This window comes from Lissotriton helveticus, chromosome 8 (assembly GCF_964261635.1).
Source record: "Lissotriton helveticus chromosome 8, aLisHel1.1, whole genome shotgun sequence".
Classification (NCBI taxonomy): Eukaryota; Metazoa; Chordata; class Amphibia; order Caudata; family Salamandridae; genus Lissotriton; species Lissotriton helveticus.
The window spans coordinates 305,951,657-305,969,398 of NC_136069.1; the positions used below are offsets into that span (position 1 = coordinate 305,951,657).

Genomic DNA, 17,742 nt, shown 5'->3' on the forward strand with positions numbered 1-17,742 from the left:
CAATAAACATACACTACAACACTACACTACCCTAAAACCTAAATCACTACACTACATAAACACTACACTACCCTCCCTAATACACTACACTAAATAAACACAACACCACAACACACACTAAAACGTTTTAAAAAAACACAAACAAACATTACCACACTACTTTAAAACTGCCCTAAACCCTACATAAGTAACCCCCACCCCATGCGCAAAACCCCTTACCTGTCTCCTCTCCAACGTCGCCTACGGATCCTGCTTCCTCCTTCCTGCTGAGTTCACATCGTTGTGAATAGCCGCCCCCGCCGCATTACACATTACATCGCATGCGTTGTAAAAGCGCATGCGATGTAATGGTATATGCGATGTAATGGTATGCGTGGTTTTACCACGCGTTGTAACATCACATGCGTTGTAATACATGCGATGTAAAAGCAACGCGTGGTAAAACCCGCGTTGTAATGGTTGTTCCCCTGAACAACATATCACATGTATGGGGGCAATTGTGCAATTCAATTACAGTACAGTGCTAGGTCAGTGCCAACGTTTTTTAATCCATATCAATATTCTAACAAGTTCAACAGTACAGTTCCTAATACCCTGGGGTGCTACTTGTAATGTACAAATTGTTACACAGGCCACAATCAACAAGACTAAAGCTAAAAACAGTATAATTACCCTCTCTAAAAATATCTAAAAATTGCTTTAAAACAATAAAAAAAAATGTGAGCACACTGATTTGGAAGGTTGGTGCCAGGAGACAGTTTCGCGCCGCCACGGCCGAGATGATATTATACTTTAGAAATACTGGTCTTAATAATCTGTGTCGTAATGGCTGTAATAGGGGACAAACAAATAACACATGATCTAAATCGTGCACCCAGTTTCCACACAGGTCGCAAAGTCAATGCTCCCTGGCTCATCCCTCCCACGCTGCTGTTATGATTTGCAGAGGGAGCACATTCAGCCTTAGTAACAGAATTGTTCTACGCACTCCATTGGGATGGTTCCGTAAGACATATGGTTGAGGTTGTTTGAACAAGCTACTCTGCACTATTGTATAATTCCTAAAATGCCTTGAACACAGTACAATATCCCTTTTATGACTAACTTCATGATTTTTTTTTTATTACTATTTTCAAAACCTGCTTTGGGAGAGGACATGCTCCACTTTGCCCAATTTCGAACAAGTCTAAGGCTTTCTCTTAATTTCTAAAAACAACGCCTTTTCCCTTCAAACAGGAAAAAATGTCCTCTTTTAATGCAGCACATATAAAACTTGCATCACTGTTCAATAAAGCATTACCCCACCTTTGGCTTGCTGCCAGACAAACACTTAAGTTGAAAGAAGCCCAAATTAGAGCTAAAGGGCCATTGGAACAGCCACACAATTCAGGTTACAAATTTGATATGGAATGTTCCCATCCACCTTCTCAAAAAGTCAGTGCTGTTCCATTAACTGATTCCCAAGTGTAACTCAATGGGGCAGGATTTTAATCTTCTAGACCGATAAAACGTGGGCAAAATGTCTTTGCCCGCAACATTTAAATAGCCTGCCAATTGCAGGGGCCTGAGATGTTGCCTTACTTCTGCACTGGCTAATGTGATCACTGGTTTAGCAGTTGCTTGACAAAATTCGACCTAAATGCTGGTAAAACCTCACTGCATCTAGATTATCATTCCCCAAGAACCAGTGCTTATTTATTCTAGCCCTGCATCCCTTGGACTTGAAGGCCATCATTTTGCTCTTAGAGATATTTATATTTAAAACTTATTCATCAGCATAGAGGCCTAGCCCATTAAGTCACATTTGTCAAGTTATCCGAGTTAAGTCTAGCAGGATGGAGTCATCTGTGTAGAGTAGACAACCAAGTTTCATTGTTCCCAGCCAGCTTCTGTGGATCCCCCTTACATTCCCTCACACCCTATTAGGCAAGTCATTGATATAGAGAGAAAAAAGGAGCGGTGCGAATAAGCATCCTTGCGTCAACCCATTATGGGTTTCCACTTTACTCAGCAGACCCTGGTTCCCTCCCATCAGGACCTGAGTCCACGTTGAGGAGTGCATTGCGATAACCAGCCTAAGCAAATGCGCTGGAATCCCCATTGCAACCAACTTCCTCCACAGCCTCCCTCGGTCAACCCTTTTGCATGCTGTTGAGGAATCTATAAAGGCAGCATGCAAGGTCGTACCCTTTCCTACTGGATACTTTTCAATCAAAGTTTGTGGGGCAGAAATGTTATCAAGAGTACCACTATGCTTGCTAAAACCCTCCTGCTCCTCAGGAACAAGATCATTACCATAATCCCAGTCCCGGAGGTGAAGAAGTATACTCTTAGCAAATAATTTTGCGATCACATCCAATAATGCGATCTGCCTAAAGTTGGCAGGAGAAGTTTTATGACCCTTTTTGTATAAGTGGACCACTTTGCTCCCTTTGCAAGAGGACAGAATAGTCCCGTGTACATAGCAATACGGAAACACCGGGTAGAGGAAAAGGGCCCAAGCGGAGCTATCTTGTTTAGTAATGGCTATTGGTAGATCATCTGGGCCCATTGCCCCAGAATACCTTGCTCCTTTAATAAAACACTCTATCTGCTCACAGGAAGGAGGGCCATAATCATTCCCTAAGGGAGACTCACTGATTGACTCCAAATAAAACCCACTCCTTGAATTTACTGCGGATATCTGTGAGATATATTGGATCCATTCAACATCAGATAGGTTCAGCCTTAATCCTACAGTCACAATATTTGACTATTAAAGCCCAGTATTTATGCGAGTCGCCGGAAAGTGCAACTTCTCTTTTTAATTGATTTTTGATCCTCCACTCCTCTACGTTCAGACGCCTTCAATCTGGTTCTTACCTGCTTCAGAGGATTAATTTCCCTTTGCCTCAGCAATGATGACTTGCTTGAATTGCTCCCTTACTTGGGAATTCAGTTCCTGATTTAGCTTTTTTTCCTCCCAGGAGGTAGCCACCAAGTGGGTAGTAACATTAGCTTGTATCTTATTCCCACATGATCTAAATAAAGCCAAATGCTTCTTATCATCTCTAGGATTCCAGGGCTCTAACATCTTTAGTTCTGAAATAATATCCACAGAGAGAATACTGTGATCACTCAAATTTGTCATCAGTACCTTAAACTGTGTACATGCTCCATAGAATTGATAAGATACCACGATGTAACCAATTAGTGACTGCCCTCGGGAGAACTGAAAAGTGAGCGCAGCTGTAGAGTCCTCTGATAATCTCCCATTTTAAATAACAAGGTCATTAGTTCTCAGGCAATCCAAAAAGCTTAGCCCTCACTTATCTGATCTAAAGTGACCAGGCAAAGTAGTCTTGGGATGGCACTTCATCTTCCAGCTCCCGGTTACCTAAAGTCAAAGAGAAACAATTTGAGATTTAGCTTTAAAATCTCCCACCATAATTATCAATTTGCATTCTTCTGAAGCACTAATTTCATGACCCGTGCCGGAAATGGATTATTCCCGTATGCCAAAATCTGAACTTAACAAAATATATAGTAGCCCTTAAAAATATTATGGCGCGACACCACTCCAATAATAACCATTGCTACAAGCAAATTTGTCCAGGCGGTATGGCATAAACATGGTAGACTACTGATTTTGCCCTCAAGCGACTATGCCAATTGTTTAATGACTGTTTTTTTCTATTAATATTGATTTTATATATATATATAGCTGGAAGATAGTTTTCATGCATTTTCTATGTATATATTGCTTGATTTGCACACAGTTTGCTTGACTTCTTCCATTTTGCACATTAGTTAGGGCTAAAGAAAATGAATTTTTGAACAGTGATGTTTTTAATGAATTGTGCTATGACATGTCTTAAAATGGTTTTATGATATATCTTTTGTAATGGTTTTGTACAATTGCACTTAGATGGTACTCAGTTACTGAATAAAGTTCATTACTACTAGTACTACTAATTGTATTCATGAAATAAAAAATGGATTCAACAAGAGTCATGTGACCTCTCAGGAGGAATATACACATTTCCTAGTTAATAGGTTGGGTACTGTCCTCCTATAACATTATCCAAAGTCAGCATTATGCACATGCACAAATTTGACTGGTGGACAAAAACCAGAGGATTCCAATTTATACTGCCATTAAGTAGAATAGCTAAACTGCCACTTGCATGACCTTTTACTGAAGATTTTGCTGCACAACAGAAAACAAAATAGTTCTCATAATTAAAAACTGTGCAAATACATGTTTCCTGTAAGCAAATTATCTTCGGATCGAAAGACAATTATGAACTTAGGTTAGCGCTAGTGTGTCCTAAACCTGCCATATTCCAGGACAGAATTTTTGCCAAGGGGCTACCCCTTGCAGCATAGGGTTTTTTATGTTTTCTTTAGATGCTTTCAGAGAACCAGATACCCAACTCTAATGGGCCAACTCCTCTTCCCCTCTAGTTTCACTGACCCTTTGGTCATCATATCCTGCAATATTAATCACTCTTTTCCCTGTAATACTGCAAACTGAGATTATAATATCTTTCGGAGTCACAGCCCCCCTGCTATTTGATACAACTCCACCTGAGCTCTGGATGTCTTCCCTATGATCTACTTGAGCAACAGCTGGCTCCTCAAACGGAGGGCATTAATCCCATGTTAATAACATTATCAACATTAGCCAGGATTAACATTGCAATTATCCTAGAGCTAAAATTTACTCTGGAAATTGGGAGTCTGCTACGAGGATCTACGAATACTCACCTGATATCTCTGCCTGCTACCAATCTCAGATCCTTGATATCAGATAATAACTGCAATAGAAAACTTTGATTGAATCGACCCAGTCCCCTATCAAACAAGGAAACAACGATCAGAGTGTTAGATACCCGTCCTGACCCAGGTCCTACCACAGGCCGTACGGATGCCTTATTGCTCTGCTTTTGCTCATACCTCAATTCCGAGATTTGTGCTGGTGGAGTAGTGCCGAAGTACGAGACCGTGCTTTAATAAAGGCCAAGGTACAAGACGAAGGTGCAGAGTTAAGTAAAGTTATTGCCATAACAAAGCGAAGTAGGGGACAACCACTAAAGGGGACCCTAGCAGCAATAATTTTATAACACTGGCGTTTAACGTTCTCATAAAAACACTACTATAGGTGTTAAAGTGCTTGTGTGCAAATTCAAACTGCATTAATAGGTATTATACTAAGTGAGCAGTGGTTTTCAGTCCAATATGGTACCTATTTACAAGACTATGCTTCAATGCCGAACCAATAAGTAAGACAAAGCTGCCAAATTGAATAAATTACCTTAACATGACGGGATAGGGACTAAAGGGAAGTTCTAGCAGCGCAACCTAGCTGTTTACCCACTTGTATACCTTTGCCTAAAACATACCTGGATTAACACAGACTAGAATCAGGTGCCGGGATCCTCTCCCCCCAAGATTACTCTTTACATTTTATTAAGCAGTTAATCTTTTTTTTTTTTAAATAGCCGAAAACTGCACTAGTTTAATGTTCAAATTGTATTAATTGTTTCCATTGACTCCACGAGTGCAGTCCTACATGATCTGATTCCTGGCTTAAGAAATTCATGCCTTAGTAGACTTCTGCGTTGGTCACTCAACATTGGGCAGATGCATATGATGTGGCACAGAGTCTTTATTTCCTCATGGCACAAATGACAGGCCTGGTCTTCAAAAGAACCACCCATCCTCTATTTTGGGGGATAAGATCTAAAGTGGGAATCTCTCCAAATCTGGGGTAAAGAAAAGACTGTTTGACCGTCTGATCGTAAGATGCTGCCAACAGGAGAGATTCTCTTTGAAAGGAGTAGGATTTCAACATCAGCCACCCATGAAGACGTTTAGATAGTTTTTCCTTATCTGCGGTCCAGCTTTGCAGTCTAATCAACTTATTTACTGCTTTCTTAAAGGTTTGACCTGTGATCTTCGAATTCCAAAGGTCGCCCAACTCCAAAAACCTGATGCTGTTGTCAAGATAGTTTTTTATGGGAGCCGTTTTCCCTTTGTAGGTTAATCTCATACCAGAATAGATTTTCCATGGTGGTGTCGGCTGCTACACACAATTTATGACATAGCTTTACAAATGCCGCTGGCCTGGCAAGTAACTGTTTTGTGAGTAAACATTCTTACCGTAGTTGAGCCGGCGAGGCCAACCTGGGCAGCCTAAAGATTTGTTTATAGGCTCTAATTACCAGTTTATCAAGCAGAGGAGCCTCATCACCTAACATTATCTCTGTGCCATATGCAAGGTTTGGCAGCAATTTGGCTTTCATAACTGCTCCCATAGATTTCAATTCATGGACTTTTATGGATCTGGCCCATGATGAAAATCCATAACTGATGGCCTGGTCATGATTAATCTGATAGAGACTTCTACTCGCAAATTCCTTACCTTTGAATATTCACCAGGTGTCAGGCTAGATTCTGAAAATCTTGAGCAGTAGGTTGCGTCAATCGACTGACCGGCATCTTGTATGCTGGAAGTAACATGAGCAGTGCCTATATAGATGCTATGCCAGTGCATTGACATCAGTTCTTTTTGCGCTATCAGAGTTACCTCAGTCTATTTTTTAAAACAATTTTGTATGTTTTCCTCAAAATTCTTGAGAGCTTTTGCCACCAGCGTGCGAATAGAGATGTCCCCTAAAAGATGTGGGGGTTAAACCCTGTGGTTACTGACACAGGCAGATGTCTGTGACAGACCACCTCCCGGCTAGTCTCTGCTGCCTGGAGCCGGACCACACCTCCAAGGCCTGCCCTGACTGTCAAGACATAAGGCCTAAGGCAGTTCGGGGGAGCTCCCTTAAGCTCTCGGGTGCCTGATGCCAGTCAATCCTGTGAGGCTACAGGACCAATCGCAAGAAAGGGCCTGGGTCCACTTGCTAAGCTGATCCCGGAACTGATTGTTGCGCTGAAAGTAGTAGTAGGGTAAGTCGCAAAAAAAAGTCCAAGAAGATAAAGTGCTCTTTGACTTTGCCGTGCGGGTTCAAGTCTTCAGACAAGGTTTGGAAACAGTACCACAAATCTATTCCCTGCTTCCATGCGTTAGCCTCAGAGCCTGAGTCCACTTCACATCTCCCAGAATTTTGCAGTGCTGGAGCAATCCCCGCCCGGCTGTGTTTTATCAGCAGGTGCCTCCATTGGATTCCCACCGGCGGGTTTGCCCTTGTCACCAGTTAGGCCCTATGGATCTATTTCTGGATTTGTATCGACTACGATCGCGGGCCGACGAGCGTCACTGGAGTCCGTTCTAGTGGCACAATTTGCAGTGCCATCGACCCTAACCGGATTGTAATACCCAGCTTCGATTCGGAGCCGGGTCTGACACAATCCTCCTAGTCGGAAAATGTGCCCCCTTTTATTTATAAAAAGGGCTCTTAAGAACCGTCCCAGCCTCTGCCTGCTTCTGCCTCGATGCTAGCCAAGAAACGTCTTTTCCGCTTCAAAATCTTCCATTCTGAAATCAGCCAAACCTAAATCTTCGAAGCACTCTTTAGTTCCGAAACCATCAGAGACAACATTTTGAAACTTTACAGTCTCCTGTTGAACTTATCCTCAAAACTATGGATATTCGACAAAGAAAAATCTAGATTCAACAAAGAACTGGAAGAATAGTGGCCTCTCCTTTTTAGACACTCCTGTGACACAAAAAGGAGGTCAAAGGATACTGCTACCAGTCCTACTTAACATCCTCAATTTCCTCCTCCACCACCACTGCCTTCTCCTCCTCTTCCTCCGCCACCACCATCTCTTCCTTCCTCTTATGCATCTCCACATCATGATCCAATAGATGCTTCACCTCCAGGTTCACATAGATCACACACTTGGGTTATGGGGGGCCCAATTGGAGAGCCAGACCCATGGGACGCCTATGATACTGATCCCATGATACCTAATGATCTGGATTTAAATCCAGCTAGACCTTCCCCTCCTGGGGATGCTAGTGCCTACCAACAGGTTATTGTCGGGGCAGCTACCTACTAGATGTCCAATGACATAAAGAATTCTTCGTGGAGGATTTCCTTTTTGACACCCTATTTTCCACACACAAGGACACTCAGTATTTACCTATGCTCCTTGGTATGTTACACCCCACTGAATATATTTTAAAAGAACCCATCCATGCTAGTCCTTAGCCCACACGTGGATGAAAAATATAAACCCCATCAGAACTTCTATTCATACGTCGTACAGTTCCACCAGACTATAGTTGCCACAATTGCTCTTAAAAGAGCTATTACTCCCGCATCTGGAGATACGCCACCACCGGAAAAAGAGCAAGCGTATTGATGCAGTAGGCAAACTGGTAGCAGCTTAAGTAGCTAACCACTGCCAACTCCCAGGGCCTCCTAGCCCACTATGATAGGGCCCACAGGGATGAGATAGAATAGTTGTTACAACACTCCCTGAGGCGTATCGTGAAAAGGGGCAGCCGATTGTGGCAGAGGGTCAGGCCATCACTAATAACTCATCAGATGTGCCTTAGATGAAGCAGACACGGTGGCACGAGGAATAAACACTACTTTCCTCCTCAGGCGTCACACTTGGATCAGGTGTTTTTTAAGCCAGAAGTCCATCAAACGGTCCTTAATATGCCCTTTGATAAGGGGACATCTGTTTGGTCCTCAGGTGGACGTCACCCTAGATGAAATGAAAAAAGATACAGACACAGCTAAGTCTATGGGTGCCTTGCAGACTAATGCAGCTAGAAGTTCCTTTCATCGCTCAGGGTACAGGGGCAGATATAAATCCTCAAACACTGACGCCTTCACTTTCCCACAAGAGCAGGGCCAATCCACCTTCTCGAAGGGGCTCCTTTAAAGTGGTAGCAATAAGGTCCAGCGGTGCATCCTCCACTACTAATCATTGACTGCCCACCTCCACAACCCCCCAAACACACAACACCTGTCTAGGGAAGGCTACAGTTTTTCCATCCAATCTGAGAATTCATCACCACAGACCAATGGGTATGAATAAGCCCATTATCCAACATAGTTACTGTCTGCAGCTTGTTACCACCCCACCCAAACATCCACCTCACACTCACAGGTTATCACAGGATCACCTAGCACTTTTCAAACGAGACGTCCAAGCCTTACACCTCAAAGGGGCAATAAAACCAAACCCTATTCACCAACAGGGCACTGGAGTATACTCCCTATATTTCCTCATTCTAAAAAAGGACGTGCCCTGAAGACCAATCTTAAATCTCAGGCCCCTCCGTTATTACATCATCTCAGAACATGTTCACAAGGTCACATTGCAGGATTTCATTCCCCTTCTACAACAGGCCGATTTTATGGCCACATTGGACCTAAAGGACGTTTACATTCACATACCCAGACACCTTGCTTATCACAAATACTTCTGGTTTGTCATAGGAGGAAAACATTACCAATTTATTCCGTTTGGAGTCACTACCTCTTCTTGCGTCGTCACAAAGTGCTTGGCAGAAGTTGCAGCAAATTTAAGAGGACAAAACGTTCATGTATTCCTATACCAAGACTACTGACTCATCAAAGCCAGCACTCATCACCAATCTCAACAACACATTCAGTTGACAGTAGATCTACTACACATCTTGGGGTTCATCATCCATGTCCCCAAATCTCACCTTCCACCTCTTCAGATGCAACCTTACTTAAGGGCAGCACTCAACACGCAGTTATGGTTAGCATAATCCAATCGAGCTCGGATACAACATTTTCAAACAACTGTCTCACTTCCAGTCGAACAAAACGCTCGCAGTTTGGACTGTCATGCATCTATTGGGAATGATGGCGTCTTGCATTGCCATAGTTCCGACTACACATGCACCCACTGCAACAGTCTCACCAGTGGTCTCAAGCACAGGGTCATCTTCAGTATCTAGTGTTGATAGGTCCTCACACTCCCCGTTCTCTGCAATAGTGGAATACCAACAATATATTAAAGGGGCGGCCTTTCTTGGACACAGTTCCTGAAATCATTTTAACCACATATGCATCAGAAACAGGCTGGGATGCACATCTCCAAGACCTAACAATGCAAGATCTGTGGGATGCCAGACAGCAATCCTTTCACATCAACCACTTGGAACTTCAGGCAGTCTTCCTAGCACTGAAAGCTTTCCTTCCTCATCTGCCACACAAGGTTGTCCTAGTCTACATGGACAATATTTACAGCCATGTATTGTAAGAAAGTGCCCCCTAGGGTTGGCAGGATACACGTAGGGGATCCTTCAAAGGCTTTTCCAATGAAAGTGGTCCTGATGAAAAGGATGAAGGATGCTGAAGATTCTCCAAGGATGTGGTCGATAAAGATGTTGAGGGGGGTTCTCTAGTCCCTGTTGCTGTACAGTGGTTGTGGTAGCGACTTGGATTGTACGCTGCCAACTTGCTCCAGCAGGCGTCTTCAGCGTTTGTGTCCATGTGCTGCGAATAGGAGGCCAGTCAGCTGACCCTTGAAGTCTCTTTGCGTTGCTAGGCTCTAAGGATGACATCTCCTTTAGCAGGGCACAGCAGACTCTGTCCCTTCGTTTGCTAGCCAGCAGTTGCCATCTTCTCTAGTGCAACCTCTCTTTGGTGGTCCCTCCGTACAGTAGGGCAGTTTTCCTTCGGTCCTTCTTTGTCAGTAAAGATCTGTGGTCTTGGTGCCAAGGGTTCCCCTTAAGCTTTGAAAATGCCCCCAGGCCAGGATGCGGTTGGTAGCCAATGGTCTACCAGGGTCCCTACCACCTGGTTACCAAGTCTCGTAGTGTATGGCATCTGGCTATTTCATTATATTCCATTCTGCCCACTCCTAAGATGGCGAGACCCCCCTCTCTCGCTGTTCAAACCTCACTAGCCCACCCCCAGTGTGTGGCTTCCTCAAGGCTACACGTCCCTGGGGAACCCGATTTGTCAACTGGTTCCCCTCTCTGTTTTCAATGCTAGCCTGTCTGTCTAATTAATGGGTCAGCCCTACTCCCTAGTGTTCCACATGTGCCCTTAGGTGTCTTCTCCTTTGAAGCCTGCCTCTTGGGACTAACACCAAAGTAACTTCCTGCCGCAGGGAGGTAACCCCTCCCTGGCCTGCAATTCTTCATTGTTCACCTTCCTTAGAGGAGCTGGCACGTCTCTTCAAGAGGGCAATAAATTGTCTTGTAGAATAGGCTCCATGTGTTTCCAGAAATGCATAGGAGTTTTAAAGGTAACAAAGTGGCAGCTTGGTAAAACCTGCATACTGCAATAAGTTACATTAATTTTAACTCGAGATGCATAATGTAACAAGTAATTTGATACCTTGGCGTGCTCACTTTGGTCTCACCGTTCAGAAGGTAGCACAGCTGAGGGGGTCAGCCTGTATCCCTCTGCTCGCCAGTTGGCGACCAAGTCTTTCTACAGTAAAAACTACATGTCCTCCCCGTGTCCTATATTGCACCCTGCCTTCGGAAGCAGTAGGCCTGCCAGAAGGCTGACTTACACAGATGTACTGGGGAAGTAGGAGGCGTTGCCATTGCCTTCAATGGCAAAGTCTGAACAGCAGTTCGCAAATGTTCAGCCAGTCTGCATTGGCGGACTGGGGGACTGGTCATACTTGGGGGATTTCCATGGTGGCACAACTAGTGCTGCAAGCCACGGGGAATTCCTCTAACTTACATGCCCTGGGTTCCAGATTACCATATACTAGGGACTTTCAGGAAAGTTAGCCGTTTACAGTTGGGTACAGCCAATTCGACTAACACTTTAGCATCAGGACACTGGCAATGAGGTCTGATTAGCAGGCCTCAGTGCACTCTTAAAGTTGAAAAAAATTTGCTGCAAGAGTCGAAAAACTTGGGGGTGACCATACAAAGGGATGTATTTCCTTACCGACTTCCGCATATGATTCCTCCAAAACCCTTCATTTTGTCCCAATGTGACCTCAATTTGGTTTTAATTTTTTTTATATTCTCGCCGCTCTAGCCAATGCATAGTTGTCCTCTACTTCTCATGACCAACATAACAGCCACCTTATTGGTCATTACATTGGCCAGGAACGTTAGTGAGCTTCAGGAGCTCTCTGTGCACCCTCCGTACACCAAACTCTTCCCACACAAACTGTTTTTCCACACCTGGGCTTCTTTCCTGCCAAAGGTGGTAGCGCTTCTCCACGTGGGCAAAAATATCACACTGCCAACTTTCTTTGTTCCGCCCCACCCTTTCAAAGAGGAGGAGAGACTCCATTGCCTTGACCCAAAAAAGAGAGGAGGAGTTCTGGATTGATCACACCAAGGAATGTCTGGGGGAGGATCATCACCTTTTTATAACGTTTGTCGAAGCAAAGAAAGGGAAGACTGTGCAGAAACAGAGCATCTCCAGATGGACTGTGCTTTACATTAAAATCTGCCATGCATTAGCCAAGAAGCAATCCTCAGAGGACTTGCGCGCTTATTCCTCCAGAGCAAAGGCTGTGACCACTGTGCTGGCTCAGAGTTCCTGTCCTGGATATCTGTCAGGCTGCTACATGGGCTACTCTGTACACCTTTACTAAACACTACTTCCTTGATCCAGCACAGCAGGCAATTTGCTCATGCGGTCCCCCAGTATGTCCTGGTCTAAACCTGTCAGCAGACCCTCCTAAGGGGAGACATTGCTTGGGTATCTAATCTAAGGTAAGGAATCTGCTGCTAGATGTCTCTCTCAGATGAACAAGTTAGTTACTACAGTAACACCTTATCTGGTAGACTGTCTAGCCGCAGATTTCTTACTGACCCACCCTTCCTTCTTGCTCTGTGAACAATGTTTTCTATCTAAAAGGACCATTTAGGTTTTTAGTGTCTGCTTACTGGTCCATCAGCTTTCCACAATTGCTCCATGAGTAGGGTTCGGAAATTTCCCCCAAAAAAACTGATGTCAGCGCGCTAGGGTGGCGTCTATATAGGCCTTGTGCTTGTCACATCTGGTGCAGATGATGTGGAGCCAATCAACGCTACATACCGTTGTGGAAGGGTGGTGTTTAGGATTTTTGGGACCCATCATGACACCTGGGAAATGTTCTACAGTAAGAAATCTGTGGCTAAAGTGTCCACCAGATAATGTGTTATCAAAAGTAAGTAACTTGGTCTTCTATGCATGTTGCTTTTCCATTGACTTCCGTTGTGGTTTATTCACATTTAGATTGTCTGGCCTTCTTGTATAAAAAATGCTTTCTTGATGCATATTAATCAGTACTTTTCTTTAATATATTGACTGAAACACCTTAACCTTTTACTGTTTGTTTGCTTTATCTTATGTGCCAGGTTTTAAACTCTACACCTGCCCCATACCCAACTTCATGTAAAGATATGAAGAATAAGGCTGTCCTTTGCAAACCTTTAACAATGACGAAAGCTACATATTGTAAACCTCACATGCAAGCAAAATCCTGTCAAACAGGTAATTTATGACATTTCATTAAACACGTTGTATAATATGTGGCTAATGCATTTGTAATTTTGAGAATGTTTACATTTCAATGTTATTTTAGAGGAAGATTTGACGAAGAATTACTTCCCTCTGCCTATTCCAGTGCCTGTGTATTTACCAGCGCCTATGCATTTGTACAGTCGGAACATCCCTTTTCCTACACCTATTCCTGTCCCAGTAAGTTCCAATTTGTCTTTTAATTGTGACATGTTTCTAGCTATTATTGAGTTTGACACTTGTGCAAGGCAGTCATGTATTCAAATAATTCAGGCGCAAGTTGCAGTCAAATTGAAATGCAAGTCTTTGGAGCTGTATTTTTCTTGCCCTACTTAGTTATAAACCAGCTTACAGTCTTACCACCTAACTTCATAACTAAATGTGCTAATTTAGGCCGTTGTTGCAGCAAACTGGATTTTGTACCACCATACGTGCAGTTATCTTGCATTAACATAAAGCACCGCATATGCTACAACCAGAGTTTATTCTTGACGTCCAAGAAATTTGATCCATCCAGTGATCATTTTATAACCTGCAGTTTAGACTTTAGGGTTCTGAAGCTACTAATAAATTAATGAAAATTATTTTGTTAATTTACCAGTATCAAACAAGTGATCTCCATGGAACAAGATACCGCAGTTAGAATACCATTAATATTCATATTTATATCAAATTGGTGTTTACATTTAACAAATATATAGTTGATACAAAATGTTGCCTGGTTGCACTGGGGTCTACCCAAAAATTAGTAGCTTATCGTGCAACTTTATGAGATACGAACAGAATGTGACCTATAACAGACAATGCATCTTTTTGGGCAGCCCAGTCATTCTTTAGTAATAAAAGTAAGCTGGAGTGCTCACCCATCTAGAAAAACACTGGAAAATGTGTGCAATCCACATTTCTCTTTGTTTCGGCTGGTTCAAACACAAAGAACGTGCAAAGTAATATTGGCTTGCACTAAGCTTGAAACATGTTTTATCAGGCAGGCATTCTACTGTTGTGCAGTCCTGGTTTAGTTATACAGAGTTAAATGTATATTGCTTCATGAAAAAAGGTCATTATTTCATAATAAACTGTGGTAATAATGGCAGTTGCATCCAGTTACTGAGGTTTCTTGTGGAAGCCAACACTAAAACAATGACCTGTGAAAGAACAATATTGGTCTGTGTATTCATTTGGGACTGCATATTCATTCTTATACAAATGAGCTAACAGTACATTCTTTTTCAGGCATGCTATTACAGTCATTAGCCAGGGATGTGTGCGGTGCGCACTGCTACCTAAATGTCAAGGTTGTTGTGCCTCTGATTACCAGAAAGATTCAACATCAAAGGGGTATTTTGTCATAGTGTGCAGTTTCAAACATGTTTCTGAATCTTTCAGCAAGGATCTATATTCTGCATTTCATTCAAGTAATTTTTAGGTCCATCCTAGCGGCAGCGCGCATGCGCTGGTCTCTCTGCGCCTCATCCAGTAGTCGAATATGCTGTGGAAGCCTTGCCTTCTTTCCGCCCATATTTTTGATTGGGTGGTGTCATTATCCTTTGGTAAATGCTGGCTTCTGATTGATAATGAGGCTTGTTAGTCCCTCCTTGTTACCGCCCGTGAGGACTGGATCTTTTAATTGTGGCGTTACACGGTCTCCTTCATTTGTCGGTAAGCACTATTCTTTTTTTAAAATTTGCAGCACGTCCACTTTCACTTTAGCGGCCGCGCTTGTTTATTTAATTAATTTGCCAGTGCAGGCTGCAAGGGAGCATTTCTACTCACTAATCTAGCAAGCCTTTGCATTGCCATAGGTCTCGCATTTACGCAAGTGTGAGCTATTAACATTGCAAATAACAATGCCTTTTATTTTTGTTTTCGTTTTTAAAACATAAATAAAAGGCATTGTCATTTACAATGCCAATAGCTTAAACTCTCGTAAATGCGAGACCTACTGCATTGCATATGCTTGTTTAGGCATCACTTAAAATGGTACATGTGCTTTCTTGCGAGACCTCTTCTTAACTTACAGGGAGTTTAGCGGCTGCCTGTTGCTCACTATTGGTGGGCTTCATTGTCACTCATTTGTTTGCTTCTTCTTAGTTATTTTCCTAGACTTCCTTCCACTTAGTGTGTTTGTCCCTCTCTTGACCATGGATGCGTTAAATAGGTTTTTAAAAAAGCGCTATGACATGGCCAGCAGTAATGTGATTTAAAACAAAAACGCATTAGCGTTGGCTGCGTCATACTACTTTTAAAAATAACTTTAGGCCATGCTGCTGTACAGCATGGCTGCAAAACATTGCCACACCAATAGCAATAAATGGTGACCTTTTCTGCCTGCATGGTATGGTCTAGCCTTAAGGCAGGCTGTCTTCCATGTGTTTGTTCACTATCTCTGCCTCAGTATGGACATTAGGCCTGTTGCCTCAATTTTTGTGCTTATCAATATTTAACATGTGTACTCTACATTAAACCAGCTTTTGATGTCAGGACCTTGGATGACTTAGCTTTTGGGTTTTAAATGTTTAGTTAATAGGCAACGTCTATAAATCTACAGTGTGATTTTTGGTTTTTTTGGTGTAGAATCATAACAAACTATCATACATCTGGTTGTAGTTAACCATTTCTACTGATTAATTGTGAAATCATCTTGGAGATCCATCTTTTAGTAACCTCAAACCACTCCATACCATGTGGTAAAATTCTACATTTGCTATCCCACACCTGGTCCTCCCCGGGCAAGCCAGATAGAGAGGTGTTGGCTTCTTCCTGTGCCCATAAGTTAGCAGTAAGTGTGGCATCACAGGCGTAGGTGGTTCTGCTGTGTTGCACCCCAAGGTTAAACATTTAGGTGTTGAAATTGAGCCATACAAGCCACTTAGGAACTGCACGACACCAGCAATCGGCATGTGGGAGCACTGCTACAAAATGATCCAGATCCAGTTTGGCGCTTCAGGGATATTCTAATGTGAGAAATCTGCGTTTAGATTTTCCACAAGAAAGAGCTTTGAAGAAGGTAATTAACATCTCCTTTTGTCCTATAAGGGATTGCTGTTAGGCCGACTCAGAAATTGAGGGCTTATCACGCTTATACTTTAATAAAAGAAATAGTTGCTTGAAGCTCCGGTTAATGGGACAGTAGTATCTAACAAATTAATACAATGTAACTGACTAGTTCCTCTGTTCTATTCGTACTGACTTTGTTGGAAGGCTAGTCAACTCAGTATGTTAACAGTAAAGCTGCTCAATTGTCAGTCATTAAAAAAAAAAAAATGTCCAAAATAAAAAACCACCACCCAAACATCTAGATTGCAAAGCTGGGAACTCCACTTTCAGGATAGGGATCAACATCATCTGTAAACAAAAGTGTTTCTAGATCTTTTAGGGCTTGTGATGGTTCCAAACAGTTGCAGAATCAGGAGGACCTCCCCGCTTATGGACACAGATCACATTCTGGGTGTGTGAAGACTCTGGAAAAGGGGCATGATGAAGGGATTAATACCAAATACGGGACACTGTAAAGTCACTTGGAAAACAGAAGTCTTGGGAGGTTCATGACCTATGTACTGTATTGCCTTAGTTCTGTGGGCCTTTGGACTGGCTGTGTTCTCCTATCTTCTGGACAGTAGCAGATAGTTGAGATGGCCTCCATGCAGATATTCTAGACAGCTGGATCTTGTGCATATCTGCCTGCATATCTGCCTGTGATCAGTGCATCTTCTTTCCTTGCAGCGGACGGACGAAGTAGCTCCTCTCCAGTGGTATACCAAAAGTGCCCGCAGTGCCGGGGTACTCCTGAGCTCTCTGGCAGGTCACTGGCCTGAGATTTCCGAATTGAATCCAGAGCGTCGGGAGGGGCTGCATATGCTTTGAAGGGGAGCCCCTCAAGTTCCTCTCTGGAGTACACGTCATTGTATCTTCTCAGATCACAGCTGCAACTCAACCTTTACCCTGTCAGGATTTTTGCCCTCTGTCAAATTTCCCCCTCAACAAGACAAGATGTGCACTGTTGAGCTACAAGATGTGAATTTTCTCATTCTAATAGTAAAAAAAAAAATCACATTTCCCTGGTTCATGGTAGGAGGGTATGGACTGTCAATACAAAGCGTTATTGTTTCATCTCAGACTGGCTCCACATGCCCCTTTAAAGAGCTTCCCCTGGCCGTGGTGCAGCTTTGGTTCTTAACAGACTCATTTCACTAGCACATTTAAAATACAAGCAAATTAATTGCTCAATACATTCAATTTACTATACCAGAAGGAGAATACTCTATAGACCTGTCAATGTTAATCAAAATAGTTAATATCACAATATTGGTCAGTGTTTGTGTCT

General features: G+C 42.9%; 1 protein-coding gene across 1 annotated transcript in view; it reads left to right on the forward strand.

Moving 5' to 3' along the window:
- ZMYM2 (zinc finger MYM-type containing 2) overlaps positions 1-17,742 on the forward strand; it is an 893,704-nt gene that overhangs the window by 577,212 nt on the left and 298,750 nt on the right. The window contains exons 13-14 of the mRNA XM_078658875.1: positions 13,256-13,391; positions 13,483-13,598. Of these exons, the coding sequence (XP_078515001.1) occupies positions 13,256-13,391; positions 13,483-13,598 (252 nt within the window). The remainder of the gene's footprint in view (positions 1-13,255; positions 13,392-13,482; positions 13,599-17,742) is intronic.